Raw genomic sequence first — 18,582 nt, forward strand, 5'->3', positions numbered from 1 at the left:
CGTCTGCTCCCTTTAGGGGTTTCATACAAATTTAATAATAAAAGAAAGAAATATATATCTTTTTCTACACCACGAATTTCAGATGTGTGAAGAGCTATGCTAATTACAGCAATTCTCTTGTTATATGCTAATTTAAGAATTACTTCTTGATTTGGAACATCAAGACGCGTGTGAAATTAAGAAGAACAGACTTTGAGGGTGCCTTGAACGCCTCGTGCTCCTTACGGAGTCACGTTTGGTAGCATCTCCGGTGTCAGCGGTTATTTTACCCTTTTCCGCTGTTGGAAGGTCCAGGTACGAACTTTTTCAGTTTACTGTCGTCACATTTTTGTTTTTATTTATATTTCCGAAGTGTCAGCCCTATGAAAAGTTAGTACAAAGAGCAGTGCGGCTCTGCTAGGTTACACATGAGGCTAGCACCTATGCTAACGTTAGCTAACAGCAACCTTCAAGGTTGGTTCGCTAAAAGAAACTAAGACAGACGTTTCCCGGTATTTAAAACATTTTGGTGAATACCAGAGACATTTTAGTTTTCTATCAATATATATATTTAAATTTTGTAAGTAAGGTGGCATTTACGCAAGGATAATATTGTCAATGGCCAAAAATAACAGATGTTATCTTTGCCTTGAATTATTTGCATACCAGTCTAGCGTCTTTGAAAAAGCCACCCATGAACTGCTCATTTTAAACAGGAAAACGTTTGGAAGGAGTCTCTGACTCTTGGTGTTTTTTTTTTTTTTGTTCTCTCACTTATTTAAAAATAGCCTTAATAATTTTGTGTTTTTATTTCGTTTTAGCTCAGCTGGGACCGGTGAGTCCCGGACCAGGGTCATGGCTCTGAAGCTGATTCAGAGGATTCCGTTCAGGATCCGATGTTATCCTGCTGGATCCGTCAGGCCTCTGAGTACCAGCAGCCAGGTCTTATGTGTAACTTGCCTGTGTACATCAGCCGGCCGGTGTATCAGGATATGGGGCTGCCGGAAGCTACTACAGGACAGCGTGACGAGGAGTCTGACCACCATCGTCAGGGAGCCTGCATTCATCACCAGCAGCTCAGTGGGAATCCACAGAGATTCGGTCCCGCGGTTTTGTCTGACCCAGCTGCACCGACCCACAGCTATAGAGGAGCAAAGTTTCCTGCACCGTCTAGAGACCTGCTCCTCCTCCAGGCAGGTTTTCAGACTGCTGCGCTCAGTGGAAATCATGTCTGACACCATGGCCGCAGCAGCCCTTCACCGTGTGGCCGACTTGGAGCAGGAGGGTGGTGCTCTGACCAACCCCACTGTGTTGGAGGAGGCCACTATCAGGGCCCTGTGCTTCCAGCTGGAGCAGGACTCTGGACGGTTGACTAATGCTGGACTGGTTTCGGCTCTCTTGGCTTGCACACGGCTTTACTTGGATCCCTGGAGCACACTGATGGTAAGGCTCATGTCTGAGAGCCAGGCAAGGCTTGACAGGGGGGAGATGACCATAGGGGAACTGTGTACTCTGGGGCAGGCGATGCTGGCCATAGAGGGTCCAGGCAGTGTGATGTTGGAGCAGTTGATGGAGCAAATCCAGAGGCAGGAGCTTTCCAATTGGAGCCTAGCAGACCTTGTTGCTGTTTATAGACTTCTGCAAGGTGGTGTGGGTGTAGATGGAAAATACAGGGACCTCCTGAATGCCATGCACAGCCACGCTGTGACTGTTACTTCCCGTATGGATCCTGCTGCTGTCAGCGGGGTGCTCGGCGCTCTCGTAACCCTGAATCAGATGCAGGCCATGCCTCTTGTGATCAATCTGTGTAAGCAGGCTGTGCGGCATGTGCCTCACTTCACCGATGAGGAGCTCACCCATGTACTTGGGGCACTAATGCACTTTGGTCACAGTGATCATTACTTTATGGGGGCGATGGAGAAATATGTTCCTACAGTGGCCTTCACCTCCCACCCAGAGACAATTACTAAAGTGATGCAGTTCTTTGGACGCAGGAACATCCTTTCCCCGCCCGTCTTTGATGCCATCGCTGAGAGCTTTGTGTACCGAGCAGATGACTACAGCACCAGCCAGGTGGCTAGGCAGATCATGGCTTTTGGGAAGCTGGGATACCTCCCACCCAATGCGGGCCAGGTGTTCGGGAAAGTAGAAACTATCCTACACACGCGTTTCTCACACTTCCAGCCTCGAACGCTGCTCAACCTGCTCCATGCCTGCACCCTGGTGGAGAGGTTCCCTGTTAATTTTGTCTCCAAAGTTTTCAGCAGTTACTTCCTCCAGCAGCTGCAAGGTAAATCGTAATGCCAACACATGCTGTGTCATGAGTGCATGATTTAACAAAATATTGCTGACGTCATTTCCTGCTGTGTGTTTTTGTCCTGTAGAGCAAAGCATGGGAATTGACCGGGCTGCTCTGGCACAACTGACTCAGCTCTACATGACTGTGAAGTTGGAGTGTCCCTTCTATGAGGTAAAGTATTTAGAACAATGTGAGGGTTAGACACTTGGAAAGCTGAATGACACAGGAACAATGCAAAACCTGAATACACACCCACATGCTTAACTCATCATCGGTGTGTGAGCTTCAGTGCATTTTAGTTATGTGGCATTAGGAGCAAATTATTTATCAATTTACTTATCTAGGGTCACTTTATTGTTTCTACAGTGTTCAGTTGTATTTTATTTAAATTTGACTTACCAACCTCCAATTCCGGTCTTTTATCTAGTTTTCATTTTTTGAGATCCAAAAAGACAAACTAACAAATGTATACACGTTCTGTGAGCTTTTATAAAAACAGGATGATGTGTTTTTATTGTGTTTTTCTCATTTCAAATGGATAGAAAACACACGTAAAGGTAAACAAAAAGAAGTGAATACTAATAACATTTATACTGCTCAGTGTTTTGTTTTCAAATAAATGAAAATCTGTAAGTCACACGTCATAGCAGGCTATATGAACACTTTCCTGTGTCAACCTTTGTTTTTCTTTAATCAGGGTCCCAAACTCCTTCCAAAATACCGCGTCAAGTCTTTCCTCATGTCTGGACGCTCTCTGGAGACACCAGTGGATCCACATCTGTACAACTCTGTGAAAACTGGATTGGTGGATTTGCTCGGGGATCGTTCATACTTTGGATCGAAAGTTCTGACGCCATACTGCTACACACTCGGTAACGCACACACGCTGGTCTGCACCAGTGGTTTACTTCATAAATGTTTCCTGTAGCTTATCTACTGAAGGCTTCGTTCTTTTCTTGTTGCAGATGTTGAAATAAAACTTGATGAAGAGGGATATGTGCTGCCTGCCAGCCAAACTGATGACGTATACAAAAGGTAAACCAGTTTCATGTTTTCGATGTCAAAGCAGTGAAAGTAAAGCTCGTATTTGAGAGCTGTATGGTGACGTTGCAGGATCGCTCTGTGTATTGATGGACAAAAGAGGTTCACGTCAAACTTGAGGCAGCTTCTTGGAAAAGAGGCCATCAAGCAGCGGCATCTGCGCCTTCTGGGATATGAAGTTGTTCAGGTTAGATCCTCAACAGTTCTTAGATTTGTGTAGATCAGTAAATCCTAAAATTCAAACGAAATAGCCGAATTTGTGTTTTTCTTTCTAGATTCCTTACTTTGAGTTTGAAAAGCTGCAAAGCAAGACCAGCATGGTGGAGTATCTACACCAAAAGATCTTCCCTCACACCTACAGGCTCAGCTGGTGACCGAGAAACAGTTTCGCTGTGGTTGGAACTTCAGGGCTTTTAAAAAGGAAAAACTCCATATTTATTTTTGCTAACAGTAATTGCCAAGTTAATGTGTTTTAAGTTATCACCTGCACATGCACAAATTTAACTGGACAATAAACTGTCTTTTGTACAAAAAAATGACTTGATGGAATGATTTCTATATCACACAAGGATGAGTATTGTTTGAAAAATATAATTTATTTTGTTTTTTGCAACAGGGTGCCGCAAAAACTGTACAAAGATAATAGAAACCTAATTCCAGCAATCACAAGCTTAGTTATAAAGAGTCATAAGCACAACCTTGAATTAAAGACGCCCGATTTTTACCTTACAGTTTCTACCATTCATTGGACACAAGATGCTTTGGTTTTTATTGCTGCCTTTTTCGGCCAGGAGTGTCAGTTGGATAAATAGAAAAAAAGGGCTATGATACATGTAAAACTAGGATGATGTATTTTCCTTTACGAAGCTGGGATCTGAGGAAGGCCAAACTCGTCTACCAGGACACCATCCTGAAAGAAAAAGAAGGAATTCCCATGAATAATGAAAGCATAACAAACCAAGAAGCTATAAACTAAATAGAAATTTCACAGGAAACTGTAAAAATCTTGTGATCAGTACCCTGTTTGACTTGTCGCCGGGCAGGCCCTCTGGGATGGAAGGAGCAGATGAGGCCTCATCGAGGTAGGAGCTGTCGTCATCCATCAGCAGCTCGTCTCCCAGAGCGTCCAGCTCTGTGGACAGAACAGCATTTAAAGATCAGGAGCTCTATCACTTTAGATCTGTGTTTAAACTGTCTACACACGTGAATCCTTAAAGTCCTGTGTGTGCACAGGGATGTCAGTGGAAAAACTAGAAGCCTTTTTTATGAAATCCACACACTGGTCACATATGCTGCAAAGATAAGTCTTGACCAGAACTGCTGCAGCTTTGTACACTGTAATGTTTTCTTTTTTAATGCTGTATATGTGAAATCCAGGCATATTTGTGTTTTCCTGACCTGCTTCCAAGTCGTCCTCGTCGATGTCAGGTGTGCCATAGCTCCTGCTCATCGCTTCCTGGATCTCGTTGGCATCCTCCATCATGTCCTCCAGCTGGTCTTGGAGATCCTGAATATTTAAAAAAAAAAGTTTGAAGCATTACATTTGTGTCAGCAGCATCTTTGGTAATTTGATAACCTGCACACTCTGCTCATATTTAATCTGGGCTGTTATTAATCCCTGCTGGCCAATCACCATTAAGGATCTTTCCTTTACAGGACTTATCTAACATGTGTATTTGACAACCAATACAATAGTTTCTGGGTTTATCTGGATGTAGCTGCACAGGCAGAGACCACCCTCACTAATTTGTGATGCACAGCGACTCGTTTTGTTCTATCAGCAAACCTTCAAGGGTTAAAGAGTTAGCACCTAAGACTGGTAACTGAATTTCAATAATAATAATTAATTAGTTAATTATTAACTAACAGCCAAGTAGCTACATTAACTGCTGTTAAAATAACCTGAAAGCATACCTCAATTTTATCAATCTTCACATTCTTGTAAGCCTTCTTCATGTCTTTGAGGCCAACTTTCATGGCATCAACCTAAAAGAAAAAAAACAAAACATGTTAGCACACAAAGTATTTTCTTCTGTAACTAAGATCTGGTCCAGTTCCTGTTCTCTTACTGTAGTTTTAGTGTCTTTCAGGTTTTGGATCGCGTAGTTTGTTTGCTCCATGTTGAACGACTGCTGCATAAGATTGTCTCTCTGGCCTTCATACCTTGGAGCCGTGAAGAAATAAAGTTATGAGAGCAATCAAGGCAGCAGCTTAAATAACTTACCCTTTCTTTAGGAAGTAAAAGTACTCACATTCTCTTCTGCTTTAGCACTCTCATTGCCTTTTGCTTGACCATGTTCTAGTGGGGGAGAAAAAGGACAAACTTGTGGAAAACCCCCTCACAAACTGTAGGAATTCTTTTAGAGAGGTTTATTTTGATCTTGAAAGTTTTTAAGAGACACCAGCCTCTTTGTCTTACAGTACAACCGGACAACAAGACTCACCTTTGAAGGCCCATCTCTCATCTTTTTCATCTGATCTTTGTACTTCACAAGTTCAGCATCTAGTCTGGCGATTTTCTTATCAATGGACTCCGCCCGAGAATCCACCTGAAAGTAGAAACATGACATCAATTTTAGTTGATCTTTGACAGTAGGACCATATTATTATTGGAGCTCTTTTTAAAGAAGAACACAGTAATGAATTCAGGGTTTTTCCTGGTTCAGAATAGGCCACTAAATGGTCCTACAGATGTTGAAGGGCATCTACAGACTATGCTGCCTATGTTTTATACCTCCGTGGTTGCAATAGTGGTCTTGTATGCGACAGTGTGCTGGGGCAGCTGGGTGAAGGCAGTTGATGGCAACAGATTGAACAAATTGATCGAGAAGGCTGGTTCAACTCCTCAGCATCTTGGACAATCCATCCAAGCATGACCCTCTTGATTAGTCACCACAGCACACGAGTCAAATGACTCACTGCCACAAGGTGCAGGCCTGAGGACTACAGGAAGTTCCTTTCTACCTGTGGCTATTAGACAGTACAACTCCTCCCTCATGTGATGCATGAAAAATATACACATGCACAGCAACACTTCCTAACCCATCGACTCTTTACCAGATGGGACAATTATTATTATTATTAATACAGTATCATTTGTAGTTCTCCATTGTCACATGCTACAATTCCCTATAGCATTAAAAATATTATTTAAAACACCACTTTCTGCCTATTTACTAATCATACTGACATTTATACTGTCCTGTAGACATTTTGCTGTTGTTCTCACCTGTGTCTTATCTTTCCAGCAGCCGTTCAGTAGTTGATCATAATTTTTTTTTTGTGTGAGAATGCTTTTTCTCATTGTACCGAGCATCTAAAAAGGCACTAGGGATTTCCCTTGGGATCTATTTTATCTCATCTTATCAGAAACTAAGCATTTTCCTGTTATTTCAGGCCATTTGGTGGACACTGTAAATGTATTTTATGCTACAGTAAATTAAAAACAAAATATTTTTCTATCACAGCCGTGGTAATTTTTCTGCGGTGGGCGCTAAAACTCATCATCGTTAAACACGTCCTTCATCTGCAGTCTGACAACCAGTTTAACTGGTTCATGTCTGCTTATTCTCTTTGTTTTACTCGGAGAACAACATGGTTTGAGCTCAATCATAGTCAAATGGCTCAAATTCCTGCCCAACGTTACACAATGATGACCCATTACCCACACTGAGAACTGATTGTTTTCTTTGAGAACCTTATTTACCAACTGACACTGTCAACTCAAGGCGTTAGGTTTTAAGTCTACGAGACATTAAAAACATAAAAAAAATAACATACGATTAATCTAGAAAATAATGTATATTTCCGAAAATTATATCTCCAATTAAATATGTGAACCCGTGGCCTGTTTGGTCCCCAGAAACTTGGCTAACACTTAGCTAACTGTCTTTGTTTACTTCGTTTAAAGATCCTTCCGAAAAGTTATTTCCGCCTCATACTTACGCTTCCGATGCAGTCCGTCAGGTTCGGTGGCGGACCTTTTGCTTTTCCCATGCCAAATATGCGATTCATTTCGGCAAAAATAAGGTGAAAAGTGTAAAAGAAGAGCTACGTTTGTTTGTCTGTCAAGAGTTCAGTGTCCAACTAAACACCCGGAAAAGCCCTTCCCATGACGTAAGGGGAGTCACATGGGCTTGACTCACCCGGCCACGCCCTCCTCAGATTACTGTTGTGCTGTTGTATGTGTGCTTGATTACTGGCCTGCCTCGTCTTTATATGGCGCAATTAAGTTCTTCAACTAATTCTTTTTCTCTCTCTCTTTTTGCCGTTTAGATAGCACTAATTCTAAAAATTAAACACAACTACACAAAATTTGTACAAAATTCGGGGTCCTAAATTAACTTGATATGATATATATGAAATATTCTATCATTTCATATATTATGTCTATTAGTAAGCTCAAGTATTCCAGTTATCCACACCGCAGCTTGTAACTAAAAGCTTTATGCCCCCCACTCCGCCCACACACTCTGATAATATTAAAATTAGGTACATCTTTGTAGACATAGCCTCGCCAGCCTGTTTAGTTCATTTTCTTTTATTTTCGTTATGCTTGCTGCCTTCAAACAAACATGCTGTTAAAAGCCATCTGCTTTTTCCATAAAAGCACTTATTATTTGTAGAGCCCTTTTCAAAACACAAGTCATTTATGAAGGAGAATACAACAGAACATGTAAATTAGGAAAAAAGTGTTAGTGGCTCAGAACCTGAATATTTCCTTGTTTTACTTCACTGATAAAAAGTTTAGAAGAGTTTGTCCTTATCCAAACAAACAGAAATTTCATATGGATTGTTTAAAGCAAAATGATGCATATTTTCAGTATCAGACTACCGACTACAGACTCGGTACTCTGTATGTAAATAAAATTCCTTTGACCTGAACTTAGAACATGAACCTACATGAATCTAGTCTGTCTGTTCTTCTTATGGCTTATTTCTACACATACAGAAATAGTCCAAAAACACTAAGTGCTGGAATTTGCCTACAGTAATTCATACACTGCCATGATAAGTCAAATCAATTTAGTAATGTTGAAATATGAACAAATCAAAAATGAGGTTACTAATACTAATAATAATAATAAACGATTACGATTTTGTATCAGGTGCATTAATGGGTGAATAATGATCAAATGATCTGGAGGTCTTGTGGATGTATTATAATGAACATAATAAAAGAAGTCTGAGACAGAAGCTTGTAATGTGGGAGAAATCATCAATCATCACCTGATGTATCTTCTTATCCCGTAGTCTTGCAGAGGTGGCACAATTGAGATCCAGTATGTGAACACTAATATGGACTGCTATACAGAAGCTTCTGTTTATGCCAAGTTATGTGAATGCAGCTATTAATCATTGCAGTTTCTTTAAAATAAAAAACAAAACAAAGACCCCACATTGCATCCTCTTCCCTCTGGGGGGAGCTGATGGCTTACAGTAAAAAACTCTTAAACTGTAGAAGTCTGCAGAGTCACTGCCTCCAATAAGAATTTCTTCAAGGCTTCAAAATCTATTAAAACAAGTCACCAAAAAGGAGAGAGATTTGTTTTCCTTAAAACAAACAAACAATGAGTATCCGCTATCCCCGAGCTTGTCACACTCCAAGGAAAGAATCATTGTGTATTTGTTAAACTTGTTTTATTAAGCTCTTCACAGACAAGTTTTAATCGATCAGTACACGTCCTGCTCGAATGACGGCAGGAGAAGCCAATGTACAGCATTAAACTGTGAGCACAGAGATGAAAAAGAAATAAATAAAAACTACAACGATGCCTCGATCACAGTGTTGATTCTTAGAATAACGTCTCTTATTTTTAGAACATCTGTGCTTTATCTATTTTTGTGTCCATATACATGTGTCAGCAAGAGATTTATCAACAAGTATTAGCTAAAGATGCTTTTTTTTAAAATGAGATAGATGACTTTCATGTAGTATTTGCAGTACATTCAAAATAACAGCACAGTCCATGAAGCTTATGGCTGCTGATGTTGCCTTTACTATCATAGCAGTGATGATTAACATGCTACAAATACAGTATATTTTCATAAAGTCTGTGCAAAGATTTTCATTTTGTAGTCTATACAAAATAAGTCTTTGTATAGAGACTGAGATACTGTACAGTTGTTAGAATATTCTGTATTTTTACTTGTTGAAAGAGCTAATCGGCTTATCAGACTGCACAACAATAACAGTATGACAGTTCAGCAGGACTACAGTATGTGTATCATGGTAAAAGCCATATACAAAGCACATATCATTATTAGTTATATACCATAAAGTTAACAACTTATCAGTCTGGACACAAAGCCAGGGTCAAAGCTGATAGAGAGCCCTCTGTCAAATTTTAAATGCACATTCAAGTCCAGGATCTTCCCTCCACATTCTCTCATTGATTAACTTGCTTTGATGCAGCTGAATGTTGCTTTTTGTTTTTTTCTTTGACTCTTACACAACTTCAAAGTCCAACACGAGTCAGTGAGTGCTCTCACACTGTGGTCAATCAGCACCATTCAGGCTCTGCACAGATGTGAAAATGTTTTTGGCACATGTCTGCTGTCAGCGATTCATGCAAATATCACCGGCATGTCAAATGCATTGAATAAAAATAGCAAACATTATAATATGAAGTGCTGTTTGACCCCTATCTAGTAATCATTCCTGAAGTCATTTTTCTGCCGCCACAAACATTTTTTCCTGGACTTGTAAAGGCACATTTGGCAAATGAAAAATGATAGGAGGAAATTTTGGGAATAAACAGCATTTGAGAGACAAATGAATCAAAACTGATGAAACTTGATATGGGCCAAGTGATTTTAATCAGTCTCCTGCTCGTTTACCCTTTAAATAATCATCAGTTCTCCTAAGATATCTTCACATAATTATCTCATGACCGTGTGTGCAATATTGTGTAATGATGATTTTATGAAATGCTAATCTGCTGATTATTTTGCCCGTAAGCTCAATACCCATCTATCCATCTCCTACTTATTCAATTCAGGGTTGTAGAGGTGATGTAACGTATCTCAGCTGTCAGTACACCCTGGGAAGGTTGGCAGTCTAAATTAAACTTATGGCTAAATAAATCATCATTAAAACAGTAAGCGATCATAAATTTGTTTTAAAAATGTTTAATTAACTGTCACGTATGAAATCAAAATCTTATTTAGGATGCTGGATGGTGCGAATGTTTAATTTTTCCTAAAAAAAAAACCCCTCCCTGAATAATTACTTAGTCATCAAAATAAATGGGGATTCATGCAATAATTGGTTAATCAACTAATTGTTGGACCTCCATCAACAGTAATCCATATTAATTATAAGCAGCACTTTCTTCTTTGACCTACTTAAACAGAAACAGTGTTTGGTTTACATCCACCTGCCAGGTTAAACCATAAATGCACAATCTTTGTCTCGACCTACAATCACAGGCTGCTGTGAAGGAAAGTGTCAGAAGTCAGAGGACACTAGGATGGATTGATTTGGATTTATGGACAACCACATCGATGATTATACCCTGGGTGATAATGAAAATGAAGTGAATCCAAAACCCAGTCTACATTGCTGTTGTGATGTGGGTTAAGCCCAGGTATTGTGAGTCTTCTTTTCCAGTGTGGGAGATTGAAGACAGTTCCACTGCTAGTCATGTCGGCTTACCAGTCCCATCTGGGTTCTCCAGGGGAACAGCGGCCTCTCGCACAGTGCTGGGGGCCTTTTTGCTCCCTGACACCTTCTCCCCCTTCAGTCTGGCTGACAGGCAGAAGTCTTTGAAGCAGCGTTTGAAGTTCTCATCCAGAAAGGCGTAGAGGACAGGATTGAGGCTGCTGTTGGTGTAACCCAGAGCCACGCAGAAGAAGTAGGCGGCCATGATGGCGGTGGTTTCCGGCACGGTGACGAGAGCTTTGACCAGGATGAAGATGTGAATGGGCGTCCAGCAGACCACAAACACGGCCACCACGACCACCACCAACCGCGTGATCCGGCGCAAGTTGCGATCCTTCTCCCTCGAGCCGGACAACATTCGGACGCTCTTCAGCCTCAGGACCATGAGGGAGTAGCACACGGTGATAATGAGCACAGGCACGACGAAGGCAAAGACAAACACTAAAATCTTCATCAGTGTGTCCCACTTTGCGTAGGGATCGGGGAACTGCAGCGCGCACTCTGTTATGTCTGTGGAAGAACAGTGGAGAGAAAATAAAGTGGCAATTTTATTTATATGACATGTTTTATGAAACTCAATGTAATTAACACTGAAAATAAAAACAGAAAAACCTGTAGGTTTGATTATGTCTTAAGTCAGTGAAAACTTAAAAAAAGGCATTCACACACAGCTGCCAAGTATGAACAAAAAGGTTTTGAGTCTATTTTTGAAGTGCACTTTATGATAAATGAAATTCCACTTCACAATTTTCTGCAATCAATTTAGCAAGTTGCTGTAGAATAGCTAATCTGCACTCAACAAGGGAACATTTTGCTCTAAACGCTTTTTTATTTCTTACGTCATCTATATTCAGGAAGGATGTGCTCAATTTGTAGCTAATGAAAAACTCTTCAGTGACGGATGGATTTGATATATTGAATATATTTCTGTTATTAACATTTTATTAGTACATGCTTGGAGAGTATTTGCTATGCATAGAAAGTGGACAGAGACTCTTAAACTTTTTGTTAGACATCGGGGAAAGACTTCCTCACCGCTATTCGTCTGAGTACCGCCCAGCACAAAAGCCGGTATCCCTGCAGCCGAGGACAAGATCCAGATGCACACGTTTATCATCTTGGCCTTGAGGGGAGTGCGGAAATCCAGGGCTTTCACGGGGTGGCACACGGCCACGTAGCGGTCCACACTCATCATGGTGAGGGTGAAGATACTGGTGAACATGTTGTAGTAGTCGATGGAGATGAAGACCTTGCATACCACCTCGCCGAAGGGCCACGTATTCAGAAGGTAGTCAGTGCTCTGGAATGGCATCGTGGTGGTGACGAGGGCGTCGGCGAGTGCCAGGTTGAAAATATAAATATTGGTGGCCGTCTTCATCTTCGTGTACCTGTTAAATATGCACAACACAAAGTTGTCCTGTGAGGAGAGATACGGCACTGTCTCGGCAGCTGTTATTGCTTCGCGACTCAGTGGAAGACCTTTGTTCTGGGCTCTTTGTGAATTAAACATTGTCCATTAGTCCACAGTGCTTTCTTGAATTTGTAATGCAATCTTTCAGGCTCACACTTCATTGTTATATGTAAAGTGGTGCTGGATTGAAACCATATCCAATGAGCTTTATACAATTGTGTATTTACAGATTTTTACTTGTGGTAGCACCAATGCAAAATACATGCAGAATTTTGGGGTTTGGGTAGAAATTTTAAAAAGTTGATATTTACTTGCTATAGTATGATCTGCAAGAACCTAGAAGATTCACCTAAAAGAATGAACTTCTGTTCAAGATTACAGCAAAATTATCATAAAGAGCGTCAGTGTTTCACAAGCAAACTTTGGTTAGAATAAACTGCATTCGTGTTATGTTGGAGTAATCAGAAAAATTTGTTTCCAACTGGAAAAATTAATGTGAACTCCCCTCCATTTGAGATCAACCTGAAAATAGACGTTATTTTGCACAATTTGCAGAGTTGCTGGTATTATATACCACAATATAGTGGGCTAAAGTAATTCAATTACTTATAAATGGTCTACTATTCACAAGCAGTAATCCAGAAAAAGAGACAGGTAAAACAATATTTCTTTATAATACAGCCCTCTGAAACCAGATATCATCGAGTTGCTTAAACAATGTACTTTTTAATTTAAGGAACCTATTAGCAACCAGTTACTTTAGCTAATCATGAAGACAAAAAACCCAAGAAAATAGTTGTGACCAGAAAAAAGAAGTTCAGTCTACCAGAAGTTCACTATTGAACACACTGCATGTCTTTTATTTATGGTGTGATTAACCCAAAATGTAGAAGCAGTAAATTAAATTTCAAGCTAACTAGCTGCTAGCTTCAGCTTTATATTCATAGATAAAGCTCAGTCCTCTGAGCAAAAGAGAAATTTATTTGTCATGATATCAAAGTTTTTTTCAAGTTTACTTTTAGCCACTTGGGTTTAGTTCAGCAGGCACTGACTTTGATATGTGGATTAATGTGTTAGCAAGCAGCTATTGTGTTTTTTATACACATATAGCAGAGAATAAGCGACATTATATTCACTGGGAGTTGTAAATACATTCAGTGGCTTTACTTCAGTATGTAACGTGTTCAAGTGCAGTTGTATACCAAATATCTAATCAGCCAATCATATGGCAGCAACTCAGCGGATCTAGACATTGTAGTGGATCTAGTTCAATCTGAGAATAAGACTGGAGAAAAATGTGATTTAAGTCCCATTTTTGTGTCAGATGGGGTAGTCTGAGTATTTCAGAAACTGCTGATCTACAAAGGACAACCAGTATAGGATTTACCAAAAAGAGAAACTATCCAAATCAGCAGTTCACTGATTGAAAATATCTTGTTGATACAAGAAGCCAGAGCAGAATACCCTGACTTTTTCAAACTGACAGGTGAGTAACAGTAATTCAAGTATCCACTTGTTGCGACCAAAGTATGCAGAAGAGTGTCTTTGAATGGATAACATATCAAACCTTGAGGCAAATGGGCTACAGCAGCAGAAGACCACAACGGCTGCTACTTCTGTCAGATAAGAACAGGAAACTGAGGCTACATTTCACATAGACTCATCAAAAGTGAAAAATAGATTGGAAAAACCTTGCCTGGTTTGATGAGTAAGTGTTACTGCTTCTCCGACTTTTGCATGGTAGGGTCAGAACATGAAAACCCTTATCCACCTTGCCTTGTATCAGCTGATCAGGCTGGTGATGTATAATGATGTAGGACATATTTTCTTGTCCCCCTTTGAACTCCTCTGAGCACTGCAGCCTACCTGAGTATTGTTGCTGACCGTCCCTTTACGACCAAAATGTAGCCGTCTCCTGATGGCTTCTTCCAGCAGGATAATGCACAAAGTTCAAATCATCTCATACTGGTTTCCTGAACATGACAATGAGTTCACTGTACTCAAATGGCCATTTAGAGGCCAGGGGGTGGAATGGCAGATTCACATCATGGATGTGCAGCTGAAAAATCTGCAGTAACTGTGTGACGCTATCATGGCAAAATCGACCAAAATCTCTGAGGAGCTTATGTCAGATTGTTGAATCTGACATAAGGAATAAGAGCACACCTAAAAGCGAAAGATGGTAAAACGGGCAGTTTGGCTATATAAAACATGACATGTCTGAAAATCAGACAAGCGGCCTAAAACATCTATTTTGTGACCCAAATGGACTTTATTACATTTGAATAATTGCATATATTTCTTCCCAATAAATCAGCATTAAGCATCCTCTTCCTTCAGCTGTTCTCTGTGGAGAAACAGTAAAATGTACACTCTTGTCTGTAAAGTGACGTGAAAAAGCTGACTCCTGCAGACAGGCGAAGCCATCAACCTGATTTGAGGTAATTGTTGTCGAGGAATTGAAGCATTCTGGATGGCACTGCAGCAGTTCACGTTACGTCAGATAAGATTTGTTGCTCACACAGACCATAAATAAAGCCCAATGAGGTGTAAGCATGTTATTGGGTTGACAAAGCACCACTGGTTTCAGATGTAATTAATTTTATGCCTGCCAGGCCAGACTTGATGAGAAATGTATAGAAACCCATTATATATCTGGGAGGTCTTGCTGGAGAGTTGCCATTCATAAAGTTGGCATGTTTCATTTTCTGGAGGAGGTAGAATTAGCTCCCTGTCACCAAGCTTTTGAACATTTAATGTCAGGTTAGAAATGACGACATTCCCTTTCTTTGCCAAAATGACGTCTTGTTTTCTTTTTTGAGACTTGGGGGTTTAAAAAAGATCGTTCTCTATCTGGATGCTGTCTCATACCATTTTAAATGCCCATTTTGTCAATTCTTTCATGAGCTTAGAGCATCACACCTTTTTTTCAGTGTCTCTGAAGCGCATCCAAAAACAAAATGCAGGCAAAAACAAGAACTGTGACTAACACCAGATGGCCTGGAGGTCACTGTGTAAGCCCAAGTCTGGGTGCTCTTATTCCCAAGCAATAACATTTGCAAAGGCAGAGAAGAAAAACATTCCTCTGGCTGGATCTTGATTTCTTAAAAAAAAAAAAAAAAGACACAATAGCATCTTTTCTCTTTTCTTTTCTCCATAGAAACAGAGAAGTGATTTCTGGCACACATGCGGATTTATTATTTATACTTTATGGTAAATGGCCTGTATTTATATAGCGCTTTACTAGTCCCTAAGGACCCCAAAGCGCTTTACACATTCAGTCATCCACCCATTCACACACACATTCACACACTTTATGATGTTATACAAAGTGGGGAGAAAAATCCTTACCTAATAATCACATACATAACGAGGCAGTTGCCCAACAAGCCGACCACAAACACCACGGAGTACACTGCGGTGATGATGGGGATGATGGGAGACATGCTCTCCTGCTCCCAGCTATCATCATCGTGGGTCACATTGCGGCTGTCAGAGTATCCGGATACCCAAGCAGTTGAATTCGCCGGACAGTCTTCCAGCAGCGAGGAGAGGCACTTGGTGTCTTCTTTGTAAATTTCAATCGGAGTGCTTTCCATTTTGACACCTGTTTGTTGTTGGGCTTGGAGGAAAAAAATCCTTTCTGGTTAAGACTTTTAAAATCGAGTTACTGATAAATTCTGCGTGTTGAATTCAGAGATGTAACATACGGCAGGCAAAAAAAAAAAAAAAGATATGGTGATATCGGAGCAACTGAGCTGCAAAAAAAGCATCTAGAACATCTTTACTCAGTTATAAAAAGGAAAAAAGTTTGCACGATCAATTAATTAATGCAAAAACATCACACCTACACAAACTTCACTTTGGTTGTGGAGACGCGCGCAGATCTGGCAAAACACGTCCGGTAAAATACGCGCTGTGCTGCGAATCGTTGAGGGGAAAACGCGCACTGTAATGTGAAGCTTGCAGTTTACTCACCTTAATCACTCAGAAAAAGAGAGAGGGGGGGGGGAGAAAGAGACGACGCTGTTTTTATTTTTAATATATCCTCGCAGGTATAATTCAGCCCGGCTTGTTTTGTTGCCCTGGTGAAGGTTACGGCTCATCAAAGTTTGGGGATGGTACTGCGCGCCCGGAGAGGAGCAGCGGCACCTTTGCGGACCCTCGTGCACACGCACTGATGGAGAAGTGGCGCGCAATCAGGCTAGACCCACCACACACACACACACACACACACACACACACACACACACACACACACACACACACACACGCCTACAACATTCACCCAAAATATGAGATGACAGAGCGATGACAATAACCTGCAGGCAAGCGCACAGCTTCCCACAATCACCATGTCACAGCCGAGTAAAAACTGTTGAGCATAATGAAGTAAGATTTGTGCATTAGAAGCACTGAAAAGGTTTAGACGAGATTAAAATTGCATCTATGTTGCAGTTTATTAAAAAATGGTCCTATAACGATGTACAGGGGCTCGAGGAAATTCTCCGTGGGCAAAGAAAACACGTTTTTCCTTTTAAGTTGTGAATTCAGGCGAGAGTGCAACAAATACAGCCTCGCTGATGTTTAGGAGTGTGTGTGTGTGTGTGTGTGTGTGTGTGTGTGTGTGTGTGTGTGTGTGTGTGTGTGTGTGTGTTCAATGATGGAGGTCATAAACACTTTAACTGGACACAGCACTGCGCATTTCGGGCCATTTCTGCTTTGGTGGACAGAGGAGCTACAACCCGGGGACAGAAAAGGGGGGGTGATATATGACCAAGGTCCAGCACAGCCAGCACTCAGACCACTCCAACAAACAACCAGAATGACCCATCATTTCACCCTCAGTGAAAGGAAAAGCCATTGGCACTGGATCTCATTTTGCTTCCTAGCATTTCAAATGTTCTTGATTCAAAGTCTAATTTTGATCATTTTTAGAATCCATGTTTGTTTTTGGTTTTTTTAAAGATGTTTAAAAAAACAAAAAAACATCAGTTGTAGTGTACACTGTTGTTTTAGACCTCTCTCAGTCTGATGCATTGTGCTTAGCTCTGTTTTTATAAAGGATCTCCTTCACTGCGAGTGCCAAAAACAGCTCTCTTGGCTCTATGGCTTCTGACACTACAGGCTGTTGGTAGAATAACTATGATGAGAGAAGAGTGTTAAATGGCAGATTTCTGCAGCTCTCTTCTTTAATCCTTTAAAAAAAGATAAAACCTGCTCAGAGTTGCTTTATGAACTGGATACTGAATGATAATGACAGTAACTTGTATACAATAAACCGAAGTTTAAACTGAAAGAAAATTGCTTCTGTTTGTCTAAAGAAAAATCAGAGAAATCACTGAACATAAAGGGATTTCCTCCCATCTGTTGGTGTGGTTGATCATAGCCCCTTTTAACAGAGTGTTGTTATTCCAGAATAGACTATGTAGCATACTATTCATTGCTTATCAGTTAATGATGACTCATGGGTTAATAATAGGTGTTTGAACTATAAAACTGCTCGAGACTAATGCACAGCAAGCTAGATTAGAAAAACATTAACTGGATAATAGGTAGTGGATAAACAGTCAAATATGGATATAATTAAATGAATTTCATTTTAATGGTTCACCTTCCAATGAAAACAAAAACCTGGCTACGAGGTCTAACATGGGGATAATATAGTGTGCATTTGCTAAGAGAAAAATTATGGAACCACTTTCACAGTTTAGCCAGGTTTAGGCACCAAATCTACTTGCTGTAGTTAATTTGGGGAATTAACTTTGCTTTGCTTTTTAGATTAGATTCACATTTTTGCAACCTTAAGTATGTGAAAGTGTGAATTTGCATCTAAAGGGTGCTTACTGGATTGTAATATCTGCTTGCACAAATTACCTCTCGAGTCATTTTCTGGGAGAACAGAGTGTAATTTTGTCACTTTTGTCTGCTGCAGTTTGTGTTCAAGTGAAAAATTACCAAGACCGTCATTTTCAAAAGCATGATAATAAAAAAAATCTATTTTCTTGTTATTCTTTTTTGCACATACTGCAGTGGGTCTATGCAATCCCAACATTAAAGAATAAAAACATAAACAGATGCTTCACTGTCATCTTTTTTACTTATTGCAAATAAGCATCTTATTGATTTATTCACTCGGGCTGAGGTTTGCACTGCTCCATTGCAACTCCTTGATTTTACTTCTTTTTC

General features: G+C 40.4%; 3 protein-coding genes across 4 annotated transcripts; 1 reads left to right on the forward strand and 2 right to left on the reverse strand.

The window, feature by feature from the left end:
* The first annotated feature begins 153 nt into the window (after window positions 1-153).
* On the forward strand, window positions 154-3,855 carry fastkd3 (FAST kinase domains 3). Of its 2 annotated transcripts, none has more exons than XM_086306514.1 (7): window positions 154-294; window positions 801-2,269; window positions 2,364-2,449; window positions 2,976-3,150; window positions 3,244-3,313; window positions 3,392-3,506; window positions 3,595-3,855. In XM_086306514.1, exons 2-7 carry the CDS (start codon window positions 835-837, stop codon window positions 3,691-3,693), a joined length of 1,980 nt encoding a protein of 659 aa, XP_086162640.1. In that variant the 5' UTR covers window positions 154-294; window positions 801-834; the 3' UTR covers window positions 3,694-3,855. The 2 variants fall into 2 exon arrangements, with proteins under 2 accessions (XP_086162640.1, XP_086162641.1); XM_086306515.1 differs by having other exon boundaries at window positions 192-294; window positions 806-2,269.
* Window positions 3,856-3,894: 39 nt separating this feature from the next.
* On the reverse strand, window positions 3,895-7,451 carry chmp5b (charged multivesicular body protein 5b). The gene is made up of 8 exons (XM_086306516.1): window positions 7,265-7,451; window positions 5,764-5,868; window positions 5,572-5,618; window positions 5,389-5,482; window positions 5,234-5,305; window positions 4,718-4,826; window positions 4,339-4,451; window positions 3,895-4,229 (listed from the first exon to the last, which is right to left on the reverse strand). The coding sequence occupies exons 1-8, from the start codon at window positions 7,331-7,333 to the stop codon at window positions 4,179-4,181; spliced, it is 660 nt and encodes a 219-aa protein (XP_086162642.1). The 5' UTR covers window positions 7,334-7,451; the 3' UTR covers window positions 3,895-4,178.
* Window positions 7,452-8,952: 1,501 nt separating this feature from the next.
* Window positions 8,953-16,668, reverse strand: LOC147322125 (delta-type opioid receptor-like). Its single transcript, XM_086306517.1, has 4 exons — window positions 16,372-16,668; window positions 15,745-16,015; window positions 12,018-12,370; window positions 8,953-11,492 (listed from the first exon to the last, which is right to left on the reverse strand). The coding sequence occupies exons 2-4, from the start codon at window positions 15,990-15,992 to the stop codon at window positions 10,963-10,965; spliced, it is 1,131 nt and encodes a 376-aa protein (XP_086162643.1). The 5' UTR covers window positions 15,993-16,015; window positions 16,372-16,668; the 3' UTR covers window positions 8,953-10,962.
* Between the last annotated feature and the right edge of the window lie 1,914 nt (window positions 16,669-18,582).

Source organism: Aulonocara sp. 'chitande type north' Nkhata Bay, linkage group LG9, assembly GCF_057382095.1.
Source record: "Aulonocara sp. 'chitande type north' Nkhata Bay isolate Kocher_YH1m ecotype deep benthic linkage group LG9, A_spYH_male_GT1.1, whole genome shotgun sequence".
Lineage (NCBI taxonomy): Eukaryota > Metazoa > Chordata > Actinopteri > Cichliformes > Cichlidae > Aulonocara > Aulonocara sp. 'chitande type north' Nkhata Bay.

Coding starts and splice junctions, on each gene's coding strand:
- fastkd3 (XM_086306514.1), top strand. CDS start 835: ATGGCTCTGAAGCTGATTCAGAGGATTCCGTTCAGGATCCGATGTTAT. Junction 3,151..3,243: donor GCCATACTGCTACACACTCG/GTAACGCACACA, acceptor TTCTTGTTGCAG/ATGTTGAAATAAAACTTGAT. Junction 3,314..3,391: donor ACTGATGACGTATACAAAAG/GTAAACCAGTTT, acceptor GTGACGTTGCAG/GATCGCTCTGTGTATTGATG.
- chmp5b (XM_086306516.1), bottom strand. CDS start 7,333: ATGAATCGCATATTTGGCATGGGAAAAGCAAAAGGTCCGCCACCGAAC. Junction 5,869..7,264: donor TGACGGACTGCATCGGAAGC/GTAAGTATGAGG, acceptor TTCTACTTTCAG/GTGGATTCTCGGGCGGAGTC. Junction 4,827..5,233: donor TGAAGATTGATAAAATTGAG/GTATGCTTTCAG, acceptor TTAAATATTCAG/GATCTCCAAGACCAGCTGGA.
- LOC147322125 (XM_086306517.1), bottom strand. CDS start 15,992: ATGGAAAGCACTCCGATTGAAATTTACAAAGAAGACACCAAGTGCCTC. Junction 12,371..15,744: donor GTTATGTATGTGATTATTAG/GTAAGGATTTTT, acceptor CATATTTAACAG/GTACACGAAGATGAAGACGG. Junction 11,493..12,017: donor CGGTACTCAGACGAATAGCG/GTGAGGAAGTCT, acceptor GTTCTTCCACAG/ACATAACAGAGTGCGCGCTG.